This window comes from Lissotriton vulgaris, chromosome 6 (assembly GCF_964263255.1).
Source record: "Lissotriton vulgaris chromosome 6, aLisVul1.2, whole genome shotgun sequence".
NCBI classification, from domain to species: domain Eukaryota; kingdom Metazoa; phylum Chordata; class Amphibia; order Caudata; family Salamandridae; genus Lissotriton; species Lissotriton vulgaris.
Window position 1 is genome coordinate 790,079,044 of NC_141694.1, and position 14,860 is coordinate 790,093,903.

The 14,860-nt window shown below is 39.7% G+C and overlaps 1 protein-coding gene across 5 annotated transcripts in view; it reads right to left on the minus strand.

Annotated features, from left to right (window-relative positions):
• LOC147708010 (N-acetylglucosamine transporter UNC93A-like) overlaps positions 1-14,860 on the minus strand; it is a 493,060-nt gene that overhangs the window by 151,176 nt on the left and 327,024 nt on the right. For all 5 annotated transcript variants that reach the window (XM_086926821.1, XM_086926825.1, XM_086926822.1 and 2 more), the window contains 2 exons: positions 12,204-12,433; positions 9,100-9,228 (listed from right to left, as the gene is read on the minus strand). In XM_086926821.1, coding sequence (XP_086782947.1) covers positions 9,100-9,228; positions 12,204-12,433 — 359 coding nt within the window. The remainder of the gene's footprint in view (positions 1-9,099; positions 9,229-12,203; positions 12,434-14,860) is intronic.

Here is a 14,860-nt window from a genome sequence, read left to right on the forward strand (position 1 = left end):
AAAGTATAAAATAGTTATGTAAATAGTTATATAATAAAATGTTTTACCCTGTTACTTTGCTGGTGTGTTGTATATATTTATAATATTTGCATAGAGTTTATCGTTATTTTGGGCGGGGTGGGTGGCGGAGCCGAGCTGTCTTGCAGCCATCATGGTGTCGAGCTCAGTTCATCTCACTATTTTCGTATTTCTCATGAAGGGTTGTTCCTAATGTTTCTATTTTAGCGAGGTCAAAAAGAGATCCCATTAGTGGCCTACTGATTTTGCTTGATTCCTTTTGTTTTTTTAAACAATTTTTTACTATCTGCAAAAACTAAACAGAGTATTGCGACTCTGTGCTTGTTTGAAAATAGAGAATGAACCAAAGAGAACCAATTCCAAAACAATAAATGCTTGGATAACAATCAATCAAATGTAGAGGGAAGCAGGCACGACGGATTACAACGGGGGCAAAGGCCTGTGTTACCTACTCTTCACTATTTGCAAAGAGAGAATACTCCTTAAAGAAAAGAGGAGGGGGGGGGGCAGAGTTAAAAGCACATCAGCGTGCATAAATACGAAAATGTTTTTACCTACCACGTACTTGACATTTGACAGCTTTTGATATTTGCTATTAAAAAACCAATGAAATTCACTGAAAAAACCATAGGTTATAGACCATATACAGTTAGGAATTTGCATTTAAAAAACCTTATTTTACTCACACAAAACCATTGAAATTCCATATATAGTTAGTTGCACTAACTATATATCGCGCACCCGCAATCCACTGCTGATGATGTCACATATTACATCATTCATGACATGGTCAGTGACATCACTGATGACATCACTGATGACAACATCCAGTGACTGTATGTTTCTGTAAAGTTAAAATATGTCTTACATATTGAAGAATGAGTGGATGTATAAGTGTCTGGATGAAGGATTTAGTAGGTGCATGACTGACTGTATGAGTGAGTGATTAAATGTGTCTCACTGAGTGCATGGGTTAGTGACTAAACTGTCTGAATTTGTGCATCATTATGTCTGTTGTTCTGTAAACTGCTGCATGTGTTGATCAGTAGCTATATGAGTAACTATATGGGTTATTGATTGATTGACGAAGTATTTGTATGGGAGACTGAGTGTGTGTGTGGCTGGCTGGGAGATGTGTGACTGATGTGTGACTGTACAGATCAATGTGTTCTTGTATCAATGATTGTATAAGAGATTAAGTATGTGTTAGTATATGTTTGAAAATGTAAGGTACTCTATGTTTAACTGTATTGATTAGAAAATGGAAGTGTGATTGATTCTTTACAGGACTGACTAGGCGTGTGAGTAACTCCATGGATGAGTGGCAGAGTGTGAGTGTCTATATTGGTGTATGAGTTCATATGATAGTGTTGTAAAGATGAGTGATTGTATGTATGAATGATTGTATGAATGAGTGAATCTGTGTGTAGACTTAGGAATCAGTGAGTGCGTATGTAGTAACTAGTATTGGTGTGTCAATGGTTTAAAAAATTATATTCTGTATTTTACACTGGATGTAACAGAGGTTATATTAAAGTGTGAGGAGATGCATTGTATTGTCACATGAATGATATCATCAGTGATGTCATCAGTGATGTCATTTGAGATGTCATCAGTGATGTCATTTGAGATGTCATCAGTGATGTCATCAGTGATGTCATTTGAGATGTCATCAGTGATGTCATCAGTGATGTCACTGACCATGTCATGATTGATGTAATATGTGACATCATCAGCAGTGGATTGCGGGTGCGCGATATATAGTTTGTGCAACTAACTATATATGGAATTTCAATGGTTTTGTGTGAGTAAAATAAGGTTTTTTAAATGCAAATTCCTAACTATATATGGTCTATAACCTATGTTTTTTTCAGTGAATATATATATATATATATATATATATATATATATATATATATATATATATATATATATATATATATATATATATATATATATATATATATATATATACATATATTACCTACTGGCGGTAGCCAGTAGGTATATATAGTTAGGACCTAGTTTCCATAGGAAATCCCCAACATTCTATTGGGAATAACTTTGGCGCTGGTTGATGAATCTTCGCTAATTTCTCAAAGAAGATGGCTCGCTCCGCTCCTCTCCTTCCCTGAAAGTTTGGGGGGGATTAGTCAAGTGGGGGCTGAGAAAAAAGGGGGGTCCCAAAACATGTTTTCCCCATGTTAATTTCCATAGGATATTTAGACACGGCTACAGCTTGAACCACTGAAGGGAATTACACCAACTTGTCAAAATGGTAGTGTCTGATACACAGATCACGCTTTTGGTTAAATAGTGTAAATCCCTCCTGTAGTTCCTGAGAAAATAAAAGAGAAATAAATTATATATCTGTATGTGCGCACCGTGCGCGCACCCCACGATTTTTCGGGAAAAAAAATTGGGGGGGGCCTTCTCTCTTTTATTTCAATCTTTTTATTTTAATATCGAGGGTGCCCACCCCTCGTTTTGCCTTCGAGATCACCGCCGCGGCCCGAGCCGCCTCAAGATGGCCACCGCCTGGTTGTGGGCGGGCCGGGAGGACGTTGTTTCCACTTCCCCCTGCCTTGGGGAAGCCTTCGATGTCCGGTCTCCTGTGCCGAGGGGGAGACCGGGTGATGCTGGCCTGAGGAGAAGTGTGGGCTGGTGCAGGGCTCCGGTGTGCTGAGGAAGCCCCGGGAGAAGAGGAGACACCTTGGGAGAGCAGTGGCGTAGGTAGGTTGGTGTGGGGTGCGGGGTGCGGGGGTGTGGGCGGCACCATTATTGAGGCGGCCGCGCTGTGCGACTTTAGAGATACTGCCTTAGCATCACTGCTGTAGTGGCAGCCACGTATGCTCAGTGCTATAAATCAATTTTACCAGGTTGTGCCCCTCTCTGATGAACAAAGCATCATTATCATTGCTGACATTGAAGGCGAGAATGTTCTAATAGCATCCTCAGCTCTGGAAGTTGACATTCTAGTATCAGTTTGAAGGTCGAGCCTGGGACAAAAGTAAAGATCTTTGTTTCTCTTTCGTCACATGATCTCCATTGGAGTCCTGAATATGAAAATGTATACATTTGCATTCTGCTTTTATCTTCAAGGAATGCAGAGGTATCCCCTTCTCGCTCCGTTGTTTCACAGATTATTTGTTGTTAATAAACATTTTCTGACTTCTAAGGTCAATATGAGCGCAGATTTCTTTCACAGCTGCTCCACTCTTATGGCTTCCATAATTTACAGTTGAACCCTACAACATGCCAGAAAGAGGTTTCACAACATTTTACAGTACTTAACTGGTTAGGTCTGTATGGCAGCCATTTATCCAAGAATACTGTAGTGCGCATGCCGCGACCAGACCAATCTCTAGGCGCTCTTTTAATTTGTAAGCAGTAGGAGAAGGCCGAGTGCAAGTTCCTTAAAGAGTGGTAGATGCCAATTCCTTCCAAGTACGAAGTGGTCCTTGACCATGATTCTGTTTATAAAGGCCATTCTTCTTACTGCAGACTTTAATGATCGAACCAGACAAAAGTGTTTTTCTGATTTGGCGATTTACGTTGGTTTTCTCTCTCCAGAAAATGAAACATTAACATCCAGTTTTTGTATGACTATAAATAAGCTAGAACCCAGAAGAATATCAATAAGCTAAAACCCACAAACAGAAAGTAGTGTGATGCTAGAACCATGATTCGTTCGCCATTTCCTAATTCATCTTCAGGGCGCCATCTCCAATCTTCAAATAAAGGCGCTTCAGACTTCAAAGGGAGGCAAGGGGGGAAGGGGCCTGCTATAGTTAGACAACAGAATGTCCAGCTCCGGCTCGCCTGTTCACTCAAGACATGGAATTGCTAAATTGTTTCGAGCCTCTTAAAATTCCTCTTCTTGAGAGGCGGTAAAAGAACTTTGAACCTTAGCTTTTACGTGACTCAGTGAAAAGCATTTTCCGTCAAGGCTCGAAGACAGAATCCTCAACTATCTGTGCCTTCTGTTATGTGCTTTGTGCCGTTACAAAACGTAGCCTCTAAGAAATTGCTACCAGGCCCTAAAACAAGGTAACAAGGCAATTTATCCAATTGCACATTCTCTAACAGCAGGAACGCTAAAAAGTGCTCCTTTCTTTCAAACTTGAACATCTTCTTAAACAGCACTATAAGGGCACAAATTAAATCTCTGGTGACCGAAGATAAAGCTCAAACACTATTCGTTGTTTCTTAATTTACATGCTCGTATCCTTTGAAAGAAAATGTTTTAAAAAGTAAATGCAGTCCATAACAAACGTCTTCCATTCTCGGACCAAAGTACCATATAGCAAGCCAATCTGCTCTAGACACAAAGGAATAAACAAATTCATTAATTAGGACTTTCGTATTGCGTACACCATCTTTATCAAGGCCTCTTGGCCTTGAAATGGTTTTGAATTAAGGCTGGAAAAATGTCCATCATTGAATGTCTTCTAGTTGTTGAAGGGCACAAAGAGACAAAAAAAGTATGTAGAATAGGGGAGATCTGGACGAGCATGGGACAGCTACCTGTTTACATAGATAAAAGTGTTGAAGAAAGACCCCAGGTCCTTTAGGTTTAATCAGAATAGGAGATTTCTTTTTTAATACTGATCCAGAGAAAGGTACGTTAAAAAAACCTCATTAGAAATCTTGTGCTGTATCAAAAATGTTCTGTTAGCAGCAGCAAGTCAAAGAATCTCTTAAAGGTTTGGTATCAAAATATTGTTTTTAAAATATCGTCTGACATGTCAAATGAGATGTTATCAGTGATGTCATCAGTGATGTAATTTGAGATGTCATCAGTGATTTCATCAGTGATGTCACTGACCATGTCATGAATGATGTAATATGTGACATCATCAGCAGTGGATTGCGGGTGCGCCATATATAGTTAGTTCATCTAAAAATATAGGAGCAATTTCAGTGGTTTTTTATGTGTCAATTTATAACTATATAAGGCCTGAAACCTATGGTTTTTTCAGTGAATTTTCATGGTTTTTTAAATGCTAACTCCTAACTATATAAGGCCTAAAACCTGTGGTTTTTTCAGTGAATTTCAAAGGTTTTTTAAATGTTAATTCCTAACTATAGAAGGCCTAAAACCTATGTTTTTTCAGTGAATATATATATATATATATATATATATATATATATAATGAAATATTTAAGCATATGTAATTACAAAATATGCATGATTATAAATATTGCAATTCTTTTTAAATTAATTCTCTATTGTGTTTTTTTCACTTTTTGTATTTTTCTTGTATGTAGTTGAATAAATGTAAAAATATGTTGCTTTATTTTGTTAAACTTTATATTTAGTAAACATTTTATTTAAGAATTATTTTTATGTGTAAAATATTTACTGGGATTTGTATTTTAACATTAACATTTATTTTTTTGGAAATAATTGTAAACAATAATCATAATTACATCTTTTTGAACATTCTGTTTTCTTTTATGTTCCTCGTCTTCCACTCCTCAGAGCACTTCTTAGGGAACTCAGCAAAGTTCATGGAATCATCCTTTTGCTTGTTTTTATGCTCCAGGCACGTCAGCATGTAGTAGTCTTAAGAGAACATCTTGCCCTTCAGCTTTTCGGGATCTCCTTTATCCGTCACCTACAAGGCAGCACTGATGTAATCTGTTTTTCTCTTTCTTCTCTAGTGAAATGGCTTGGCTCAAAAGCAACACTGACTCTTGTTGTAATATAATTTCATCCATAAGTTCAATTTGCACCTGAAGATTTTCTGCTGTTAGATCAACCGTCACCTTACCCCTTAGGGAGGAAATTATATTGCCACAACCTTTCAGAAGATAATACTATACCACCTTCTCTAAACAATAAGATGTTTATGTTGAGGAAGTCATATATTTAATTTCAAATATATATATTTCCTAAATCTCCAATAGAGTAGAAAGTTTAGTTTGGTGAAACTAGAGTTGAGGAAAGTTTCTATTTTAGAGACTGAAGATCTTGGGGCAAAAAATCTGAATACAATGAAAGTTACAGACTTGCGGCAAACATATTAAAACACTTGAACATATTCATGCAGTTGCTATATTTATGGAGAGACTACCTTAAACACCATTGTTTTATAGATCCATATGCACACAATCCATAAAGTGTTGGGAACACAAACATGGTTTACACGTGGTTTTTAAATTTCTACATATTACGGAAATGTTACTGAAAGAGTTTTGATGGAGTGTTTAGTTTCATCATGTAGTTTTAAAAAATACACTTTTCATATGTAGACTTGTATTTTCTTAAAACACATGGGGGCAGATTTACAAACCCCTTGCGCCACATTTGTGTCACTTTTCCCATATTAAAAGTGACACAAAAGTGGCACAAGGGGCTCGTAAATCTTCCAATGTAATCTTCATTAAAGTTCTGGCCTTCTCTTTTGACCTTTAAAGTCTGTATTAATGTTAGGTGCAAAGGCATTTCAATTTTGTGATGAATTTCTCCGACTGACCATGTAGTCCATATCAAACACTAGGGGGCCCATTAGGATGTCGGGCGGATTGCCCCCGCCAGGCTGACGGTAGCCTCCACCGGCCTTGTGGGGGCAATCAGCCCGACATCCTTCCCTGAATTCCCCCCGCCATATTAGAATGGCTGACGGTCTTTCCATCTGCCGCTTTTCCGCCCCGGCCGCCTTGCAGCCGGGGCAGAAAAGGATTAATATGGTGGCGGTGTCTAATAGACACTGCCAGCCATATTATGATGGGCCCAATCTGATGCCTTTCCGTGGCGGCGATGCCGCCATGGAAAGGCATGCAGTCTTCACTCTGGGGGCCCCCTGCAGGCCCTCAGAGTGAAGGAGGAGTGGGGGGTGCACACAGGGGGTACCTGTGGTACCCCCCAGCATTTGCATACAGGAAGCAGCAGGCACTGTGCGGTGCCTGCTGCTTCGTGTATGCAAATGCATGCATGCATTTTTAACATTGTGGCGGGCGGTGCAGTGAGCACCGTCCGCCACAATGTTAAAAATGAGTGATGCGCCCACTACTGTGGCGGGCGCATCCTAATGCCAACATCGGGACCCCCGCCCTTAAGGTGGGCGGTCCCTCTTTCGGATGGGATGGCGGGCCGACAAAGTCCGCCCGTCATCCTAATGGGGGCCCTAGTTATGTACCAAATAGTCTATAAACATGGACCAATGGCCTAGAGACCAGATACTTTGGGAAACATTGAGGTTTTTTTCAGTTTTTAGCAAGAAATATGATAATATTGTTTTTTACTACTGCTTATACTTTCTCAAATCTCCAATCTCAGCTCAGTAGGTCCCATGGATTAGTTTTCAGTTGATACCATGATGACCCACCTAAATACGTGTGTAGGTTCCATATTGTACCGAACGCCCTACTCTCCCTCCAGTGCTTCATTTCCAATAGAGTAGAGGACTCCAGCAGTGACAGGGTTTGTGGTTCACAAAAACATACTGTGTCACATGGCAAGACTCATTTTTGTAGCTCGTTGGTGCATTTTTTGACAATCTGGAAAACTGGGAACTGGAAAACATTGCAAATCCTGAATTTTACAAAGCTTTTCGGTTTGGGGCAACACAGGAAAATGAGGACTTTGAAATAGTCATGTTGCATATATCCATGTTTTATGTTAATAGAACGATTCTGTAGAAGATTAATATTCTTCACCTCCTTGACCTTGTGCATACTCTTGAAGTATTATGCCGGTTAGGTCAAAGTGCAAGATAGGAATCCTTTAAAAGGATCTAATTGATTTTCTATATTTCCCATCCCCATGTCTATTGTAAGCAGAAAAGTGGAAAAAACTATTTATCTTCAAGGATCAGATATATAGACAAAACCTTGAAGAAAGGTCTGAGGAACTGAACATCCTGAAAATTAAATTCCAGCGATATCTGTTTAAAAATTCCCAAATCATCCTCCCGAGTGAAAGTGACAATGTTTCACAACAATGGCTGGGTCTACAGAGTTCTAATTCAGTGGGTGAATTCAGTGGGTGAATCCACAAAATAATTTTGCATTAAACATATGACTCTAGTGTTAGTGCAGCAATTTCTCAACCTTGCAGGCATTAATTTGCCTCCTGAGATGTAAAGTGGGATAAAACTACTATGGCCAGTTGGCTTAGCCACAGGTTCAGCCTTTTAAATCTCAATGTTTGGTCCTGTTCATTTGACCTTCTCATAAATGTTCTACCTCTCATCCGTGGTCCAGAGTAATCCCTGGTATTTTCCTGGCTCCGTAATACAGTTTCTGGGGGTCGCAGTAATTCTGCAGGCGGGTAAATATTGGGGATTACAAGGTTTTGGAAAATAACATCCAGATATCACTGCTTCAGCACTAATTCCAGCATGCCTTCCCCAATGTTGTACCCAGTGTTTTCAGCAGCTGAAATTTCTGTGTGAAACACAACCATTTATAATTCAGATGCGCTCACTACCTACTGCTTCGAGGCACCTTGGAGATCATGGGCAAATTGTAAGAAGGACTTTAGGCTAGGCTTAGCATCTGTGGAATCTCATCTTGGATTTTCATAGATAATTTTTCAATTTATGTTTAATATAACAGGAGTCAGTGGGTCACTAGCCTTAATGTCTGTTGCTTTAATTGCTTTAGCATAAAACTTTCTTGTTTTTTTTAATTTAGTGCTGAAAATTTATTACACTTTTCAAATTATACTCAGCAGTGGCCAATGCAGGAAAGAGCGGTGGGGCGGTGGGGCCGGGTGGAGGGATTTCTACAGGAGATGATGAGGGAAAATTAAATAAATAATTTTCCCTCCTCATCATCCGTTGAAATCCCCCTCACCCGGCCCACAGCTCTTACCTGGACGGGCAGTGGCTGATCATACTACTTACTTTGACACCCAATCACTTTTGAAGGCAAGCCATGTGCTTTGTCTGTTAATGAAATGTAAGTCTTCTTACGTCACAGTTCTAGTTCATGAAAGATCGAATTGAGAACAAGCTTCACAGATATGCAAGTATGTTAAGAAAGTGACATATGGAGATATATTCATTTATTCAGGTTAACCTTGCAGTCTCCTTGACACATAAATAAATATTATCTTGAAGAAACACATACCAGTATAAACTCCCATCAGTATGTAGATCAAGTCAGTCGACGGTCGAGCTGTTTCTGTGGAATTCAGTGAACCAATGGTCAAGTCTGGACAATTGCCTGCTCCACAGTATGTGTAGTTGAAGACAGTTCCTAGAGAATCCACAGGAGATTATTAGACTTTGGATGATACTTACACAGCAGTGCAAAACAAGGGGAACTCATTATGAGTGGCTCCTGAAATTCCATATGGCTAGGAACAGGAATTACAACCATAGGAAGAATCATGAGATCCCTGAGAACAACACAGATTTTTTCGTTTCCTCCTGAGATTTGAGCTGGTCATGGAGATTTGAGCTCCCTTTGGCAAAGCCATTTTAATCTGTAAATACTGTGAACAGAATTGCTAAATCCGAATGAATGAATAGAGGAAGGGTAGCACTATAGAAAGTGATATGCCTTTGATGGCCTCTCATTGACTGTAGGAGTTAGGTGTTTATCGAGTTCCGAAACTGTGTTTTTTACAGAGTTGGAACTCTTTTGAGGCTGGCATGAAATAACCTAATAGCCTTTCCAATTAGAGGTAGTAGATGCACTTTTGGACACTAAGGGGCCTATAACGATGGACACTGTACCGGGAAACAGGACCGACTGCCATAGGTCTGGCAGTCCCGCCATGGAAATTAGGATGGCACCACCACGGTGGCGGTGGCATCCCACCTATATTGCATTGTGGTGGGCGCTGCTGTAAGAGGCACCCGCCATAATGCGACATATGCATGTTGTGCATTTGCATGCACAATGTGGCAGACACCGTGCGGTGCCTGCCACATTGTGTATGCAAATGAGTGCAACCCCAACCCCTCCAACCCCTGGGGGCCTGCAAAGGGCCCCCAAAAGTGAACTCCGCATGGCTTTCCATGACAGGGTCTCCTCTATGGAAAGCCCTGCACCGCCGCCCATCCTAATGTGAATGGCAGTGTCTTACAGACACGTCACCATATTTAGGCCCTTTTCCGCCCGGTCGCCTGTCTGACCAATGGAAAACCGGCAGAAGGTCTTTCCGTCCGCCGTGGTCCCCACCACCATTGTAATTTGGCAGCGGGAATTGGTAGGAGGTCGGTGGAAAATTGCGTGCGGATCGCCACCACCAGACGGGCAGTGGAGATCCACCGGCCATCCTAATAGACACCAAAGTACTACTTCATATGGTACGAGAGTGACATATCTTTCCTATGATGCCTCAGTGAGAAGTACTCAAAAATTGAGATGATCGTGTATAGAGGCACTATTGGCAGTTTTGATACGGATATGTTTAGACTAAAGTGTATTATGTTTGGAGGATATTTGCAGTGTTCAGTAATGAACCAACTTAATGAAACAGGGTCAGGTGCATACAATATATGAAATGGTTTAAAGCTAATAACAAAAACAAAAACATGTTTACTACTTACCCCACCTCTTACCTCCACTACTCACATTTTCAGGGAACTCTGGCCACCCACTGAAGCTGATATTCTAGCTGTCTTGAAATCTATGAAGTCTGGGTCACCCACCGATCCCTGTCCCGCCCGTGTTTTAGGAGGGGTGGTGGAGGTGGTCTGCTCTGAAGTCTCCGAGATTATTAGTCTCTCCTTTTGGACTGCAATAGTTCCCGGCTTTTGTAAGAAGGCTAAACTTCTGCCGCTTCTTAAAAATCGGGATTGGATCCTTCAGTTCCAGCTAACTATCGGCCCATCTCCCTGTTGCCAGTGTTGGCCAAAGTATGTGAGAAGATCGGATTTCGCCAGCTGGATGCTTTTGTTGAAGCTTCCTATGCTCTCCACCCTGCACAATCTGGGTTCCGTGCTGCTTACAGCACTAAAGCCGTCCTGGTTGAAATGTCTGAGGCCATCAGGGAGCGCCTGGACGCCAGCGGCAGAGCGGCTCTGATATTGTTAGACCTCTCTGCCGCTTTCGACACGGTACCCCATCAACTTCTTCTCACTCAGTTGTAATCCATTGGCATCACTGGTTCTGCCTTAGAATGGTTGACTTTGTTTCTGGACAACCAGACTCAGCGGGTGTGGCTGCCTCCCTATTCGTCCTCGGCCAAGCTACTTTCCACCGGGGTGCCACAGGGGTCTACTTTAAGCCCACTGCTGTTTAATGTCTACCTGACCCCCCTGATTTTCTTGGCCGAATATAGCCTATGCAGACGACACGCAGCTTCTGTTCACTTGGCCGGGTACGGATCTGGACACTTCATCTGGCCAGACGTGCCTCTCTTCAGTCTTCAACTGGCTTGCACTTGCCCAGTTGAAGTGCAACAAAGATAAATCGGAAATTCTTCTCTACGGACAGTTCCCTTCCAACTTCAGAGAATCTCTGTGGCCCTCTGATGTTCCACACCCTAGTTCTGTGGGCAAACCGGCAAAACATTTGGGGGTATGGTTCGGGGTAAACTTCATATTTGAAGAGCATATTAAAAAACTTACCTGCGGCTGCTTTGGTACTCTTAAAGCTCTTCACAGATTTTTCCCCCTGCTTCCGAGGATGGCCAAAGAAACAGTGGCGAGGGCCCTTATTCTTTCCCGCCTAGACTACGCCAATGCCTTGTTCATTGGCATTCCGGCCTACCTGACCAACCTCCTTGGGATCATACAGAGCACGGTGGCTAGACTTCTCTTTAACATCTCGCGGAAGTCTAGCGTCCGGCAACATCTGCACAGCTTGCATTGGCTCCCAGTAGCACAACGGGTTATGTTCAAAACCCTAATTTTTGCTCATAGAGCCATCCATGACCAACGTCCACTGTACTTGAGGAAACTTTTCTTCCTGTACATACTGAACCGTCCCCTCCGGTCAGGCACTCAATACCCGCTGGCTGTTCCACGCTTCAAACGTACACGTCTTGGTGGGCATTCAATTGCCGTGAAAGCAGCTGTAGCCTGGAACACCCTTCCCCCGAAGCTACACGCCACTCAGAATTTCAATCTTTTTAAAAAAGCACTCAAAACAATTTTTTTAAAATGACGGTCTAATTCTTCAAGTCCATCTGTTTACTGCTTATCTGCATCTTTATGCGCCAGGATACTTCTGAGTAATTGAGCGCGCTATAAAACCACCCATAACATAACATAACTTACCATTATTGGGTCTCTGACTAAATATCAAAGAAGAAATTAGATTTCCCCATACACCCGATGATTGGTATACCAGGAAAAATATTCCAAACGTCAGGTTAACAACGTCCATCTTGTCTTTTCCCTTTTTCTCTGCATATCGAAGTCCACTTAATGTAAGGTAGGTGCATTTTGAAGCCCAATATGGGCCTCCACCAAATCCCAGGATAATAGCAGCTGGGATCAAAGTGTACCTGAAAAGTAATGCAGTAATTTAATAAACCATTCCACCATACAACATGTTCATTACAACAACACTGACTCACCATTGTCCTGTATTCATGTTAATCAATTAGATGTGTTTCTTGTCATCGGTTTCAATGAGCCTCCAAAGATTACTTTACTCATGTAATTCTAGTCTATGAATTTAACTTACTTATAGCTTTCCAAATGTATTAATAACATTCTTGATGGATTTTTTTGCTTAGGTTTCTGTTATGAATATGTTTTACATTAAATATATTTGACAGTTTTTTTATTTCTTTGCTTTGCTAAATATGTTTTTGTGTACAGGGAGCTTTTCTTTGGCTTTGTTCATCTCTGTCATCAGTCCAAGGTATTTTGCATGCATTTTGGCTCAGATTGGGCCTGCTTTCTTATCACTGCCCTTCCTTTTGTCATTCCAAGTTTAGTCTCCTTTAGATTTTTTTTGTCCTACTCATGTGCGTGTATTGCAATACCATATCTTATATTGTTGTAGTATTTACATTTGACCAAAAAAGTTTTGTTTCATTAAAGCAAAAGATTTTTTAAATAGCTATGATTACTGTTATAGATAGGAGTTTAATTTTCCTTTTAAAAAGTAGTATATGCTCACATTATCTCAGATTGTTAGAGGTATATTTTTTACTGGGAAGAAACAAAATACTTTCTTATCTCATTTAATTACATTTTTGTAGCACCTATTCAAGGAGAATGTTCTTTCAAGAGGAACATTGTTTCACTGAAAAATGGATAAGCTTAAGAAACATCAGTTAGGAGGTATGCACACCTCTGCAGCAAATGGAGGCATAGCAATATATTTTCATCTGTCTCTCTCATTAGAAATGATCTCAACAGAATGATCATGGAAAACTATGAATAACTATAAAAAGCATTCCACTGTATATAATGAGCTTAAATGTCCAATTTCAATAAAACCAAAAGTTTTGGAATAACAAACAATACCTCAAAATAATATTTGTAATTAGTTATTTAAACCTTTTATGGATATACCACCTGAGATTAAATGTATCCCTAATAACGATTCAGGAGTATAATAAGAGGCATTTGAACGAAGGTTTCTTGAAGAGTGTAGGTGTTTTATTAATCCGGAAGCCCACTATTATTTATTCTTATTAAATGTATTCAATGCTATTATCAGTTCATGCTCCAGTATTATATATGCTTAACCTAGAGGATGCTATAAAGAACCAGAGAGCAGAAGATTTAAGTTATTTTAATTAAGAGATGCTTAACAGAATCCGTAGACAGATTTTTGTGTTTAGGTTGAACCTACATACTTATTTTGGGGATGATTCATGAAGGTATTTATGAGTATGTGAAGTATTATTATATAGGTGCAATACTTTCAAAATGTTAAGTTAAGATATATTAATAAAATCTGTTGTAATGCCTCTACTTTTGTAATTCAATGTACTGCCATGTTTTACCATCACCTTCTGTATCTATGTTTTTAAGTGTCATTGATGTTTTTGTATTTTTGGCACATAATGTCTCCTTTTGTGATGGCTGTTTTTTATTTCAATTGAATACTTTACATTGTAATGCTCTATCTGAGTTTCAAAAACTTCTAATCCAAAATGTCTATTGAAAAAGTGAAACAAAAAAGTAATCTAACAGTTAATTCAAATGAAAGAAACATGTCAAAGATTTTTCAAATACACTTGAGGCAGGGGTTTAAAAGAAACTTGACCCAAAAGTGACAGTAGAGATAGCAGCAACATGACATTTGATACCAAAATGTACCACTTCGTTACCACAATATGGTAATACCCATTTGTTAACTATTTAGGTTATTAAATATCCAGAGTTCCCTGTGAGGGTCTCATTAGGCCATAATAATTTTTTATTATTCTGTCTTTTATTTAATTTCACATTTAAATGTAATGTTGGCTGCCCATTAATAAGATTATATGATTTGTGCATTACACATGGCATCTGAAATATACTAATGCCTCACATTTTATTTCAGACAAACTCCGAGGGATATTATTTTGTGGTGACACTTCAATTCTCCAGTCAGAATACATTAATTCATTTATATTTAAAAGGGCACTTCAATCTAAATCAATTTACAAATAGATGTAAAAAAATGGGAAATAAGTAACTAGCAGTCATAATAAAAATATACAATACCCAACAAAGATCGAGATTCATGGGCCATGCCAATATGGTGCTCCTTTTAAGAGGTTTTCATAATAACATTAAATATAACTCATAAGGATAATATACTTATGTTTATCAGAAGCTCATTATGCATTTTTAGAGTAAAGAGGATTAAATAATAAGGGCTAGATTTAACTCTCGACGGAGGTCACTCCCCGCCAACATTATGGTCTATCAGCCAGGTTTTAATACAAATGGACCATAGTTTGACGATGGCCAAGAGTACTCCTTCT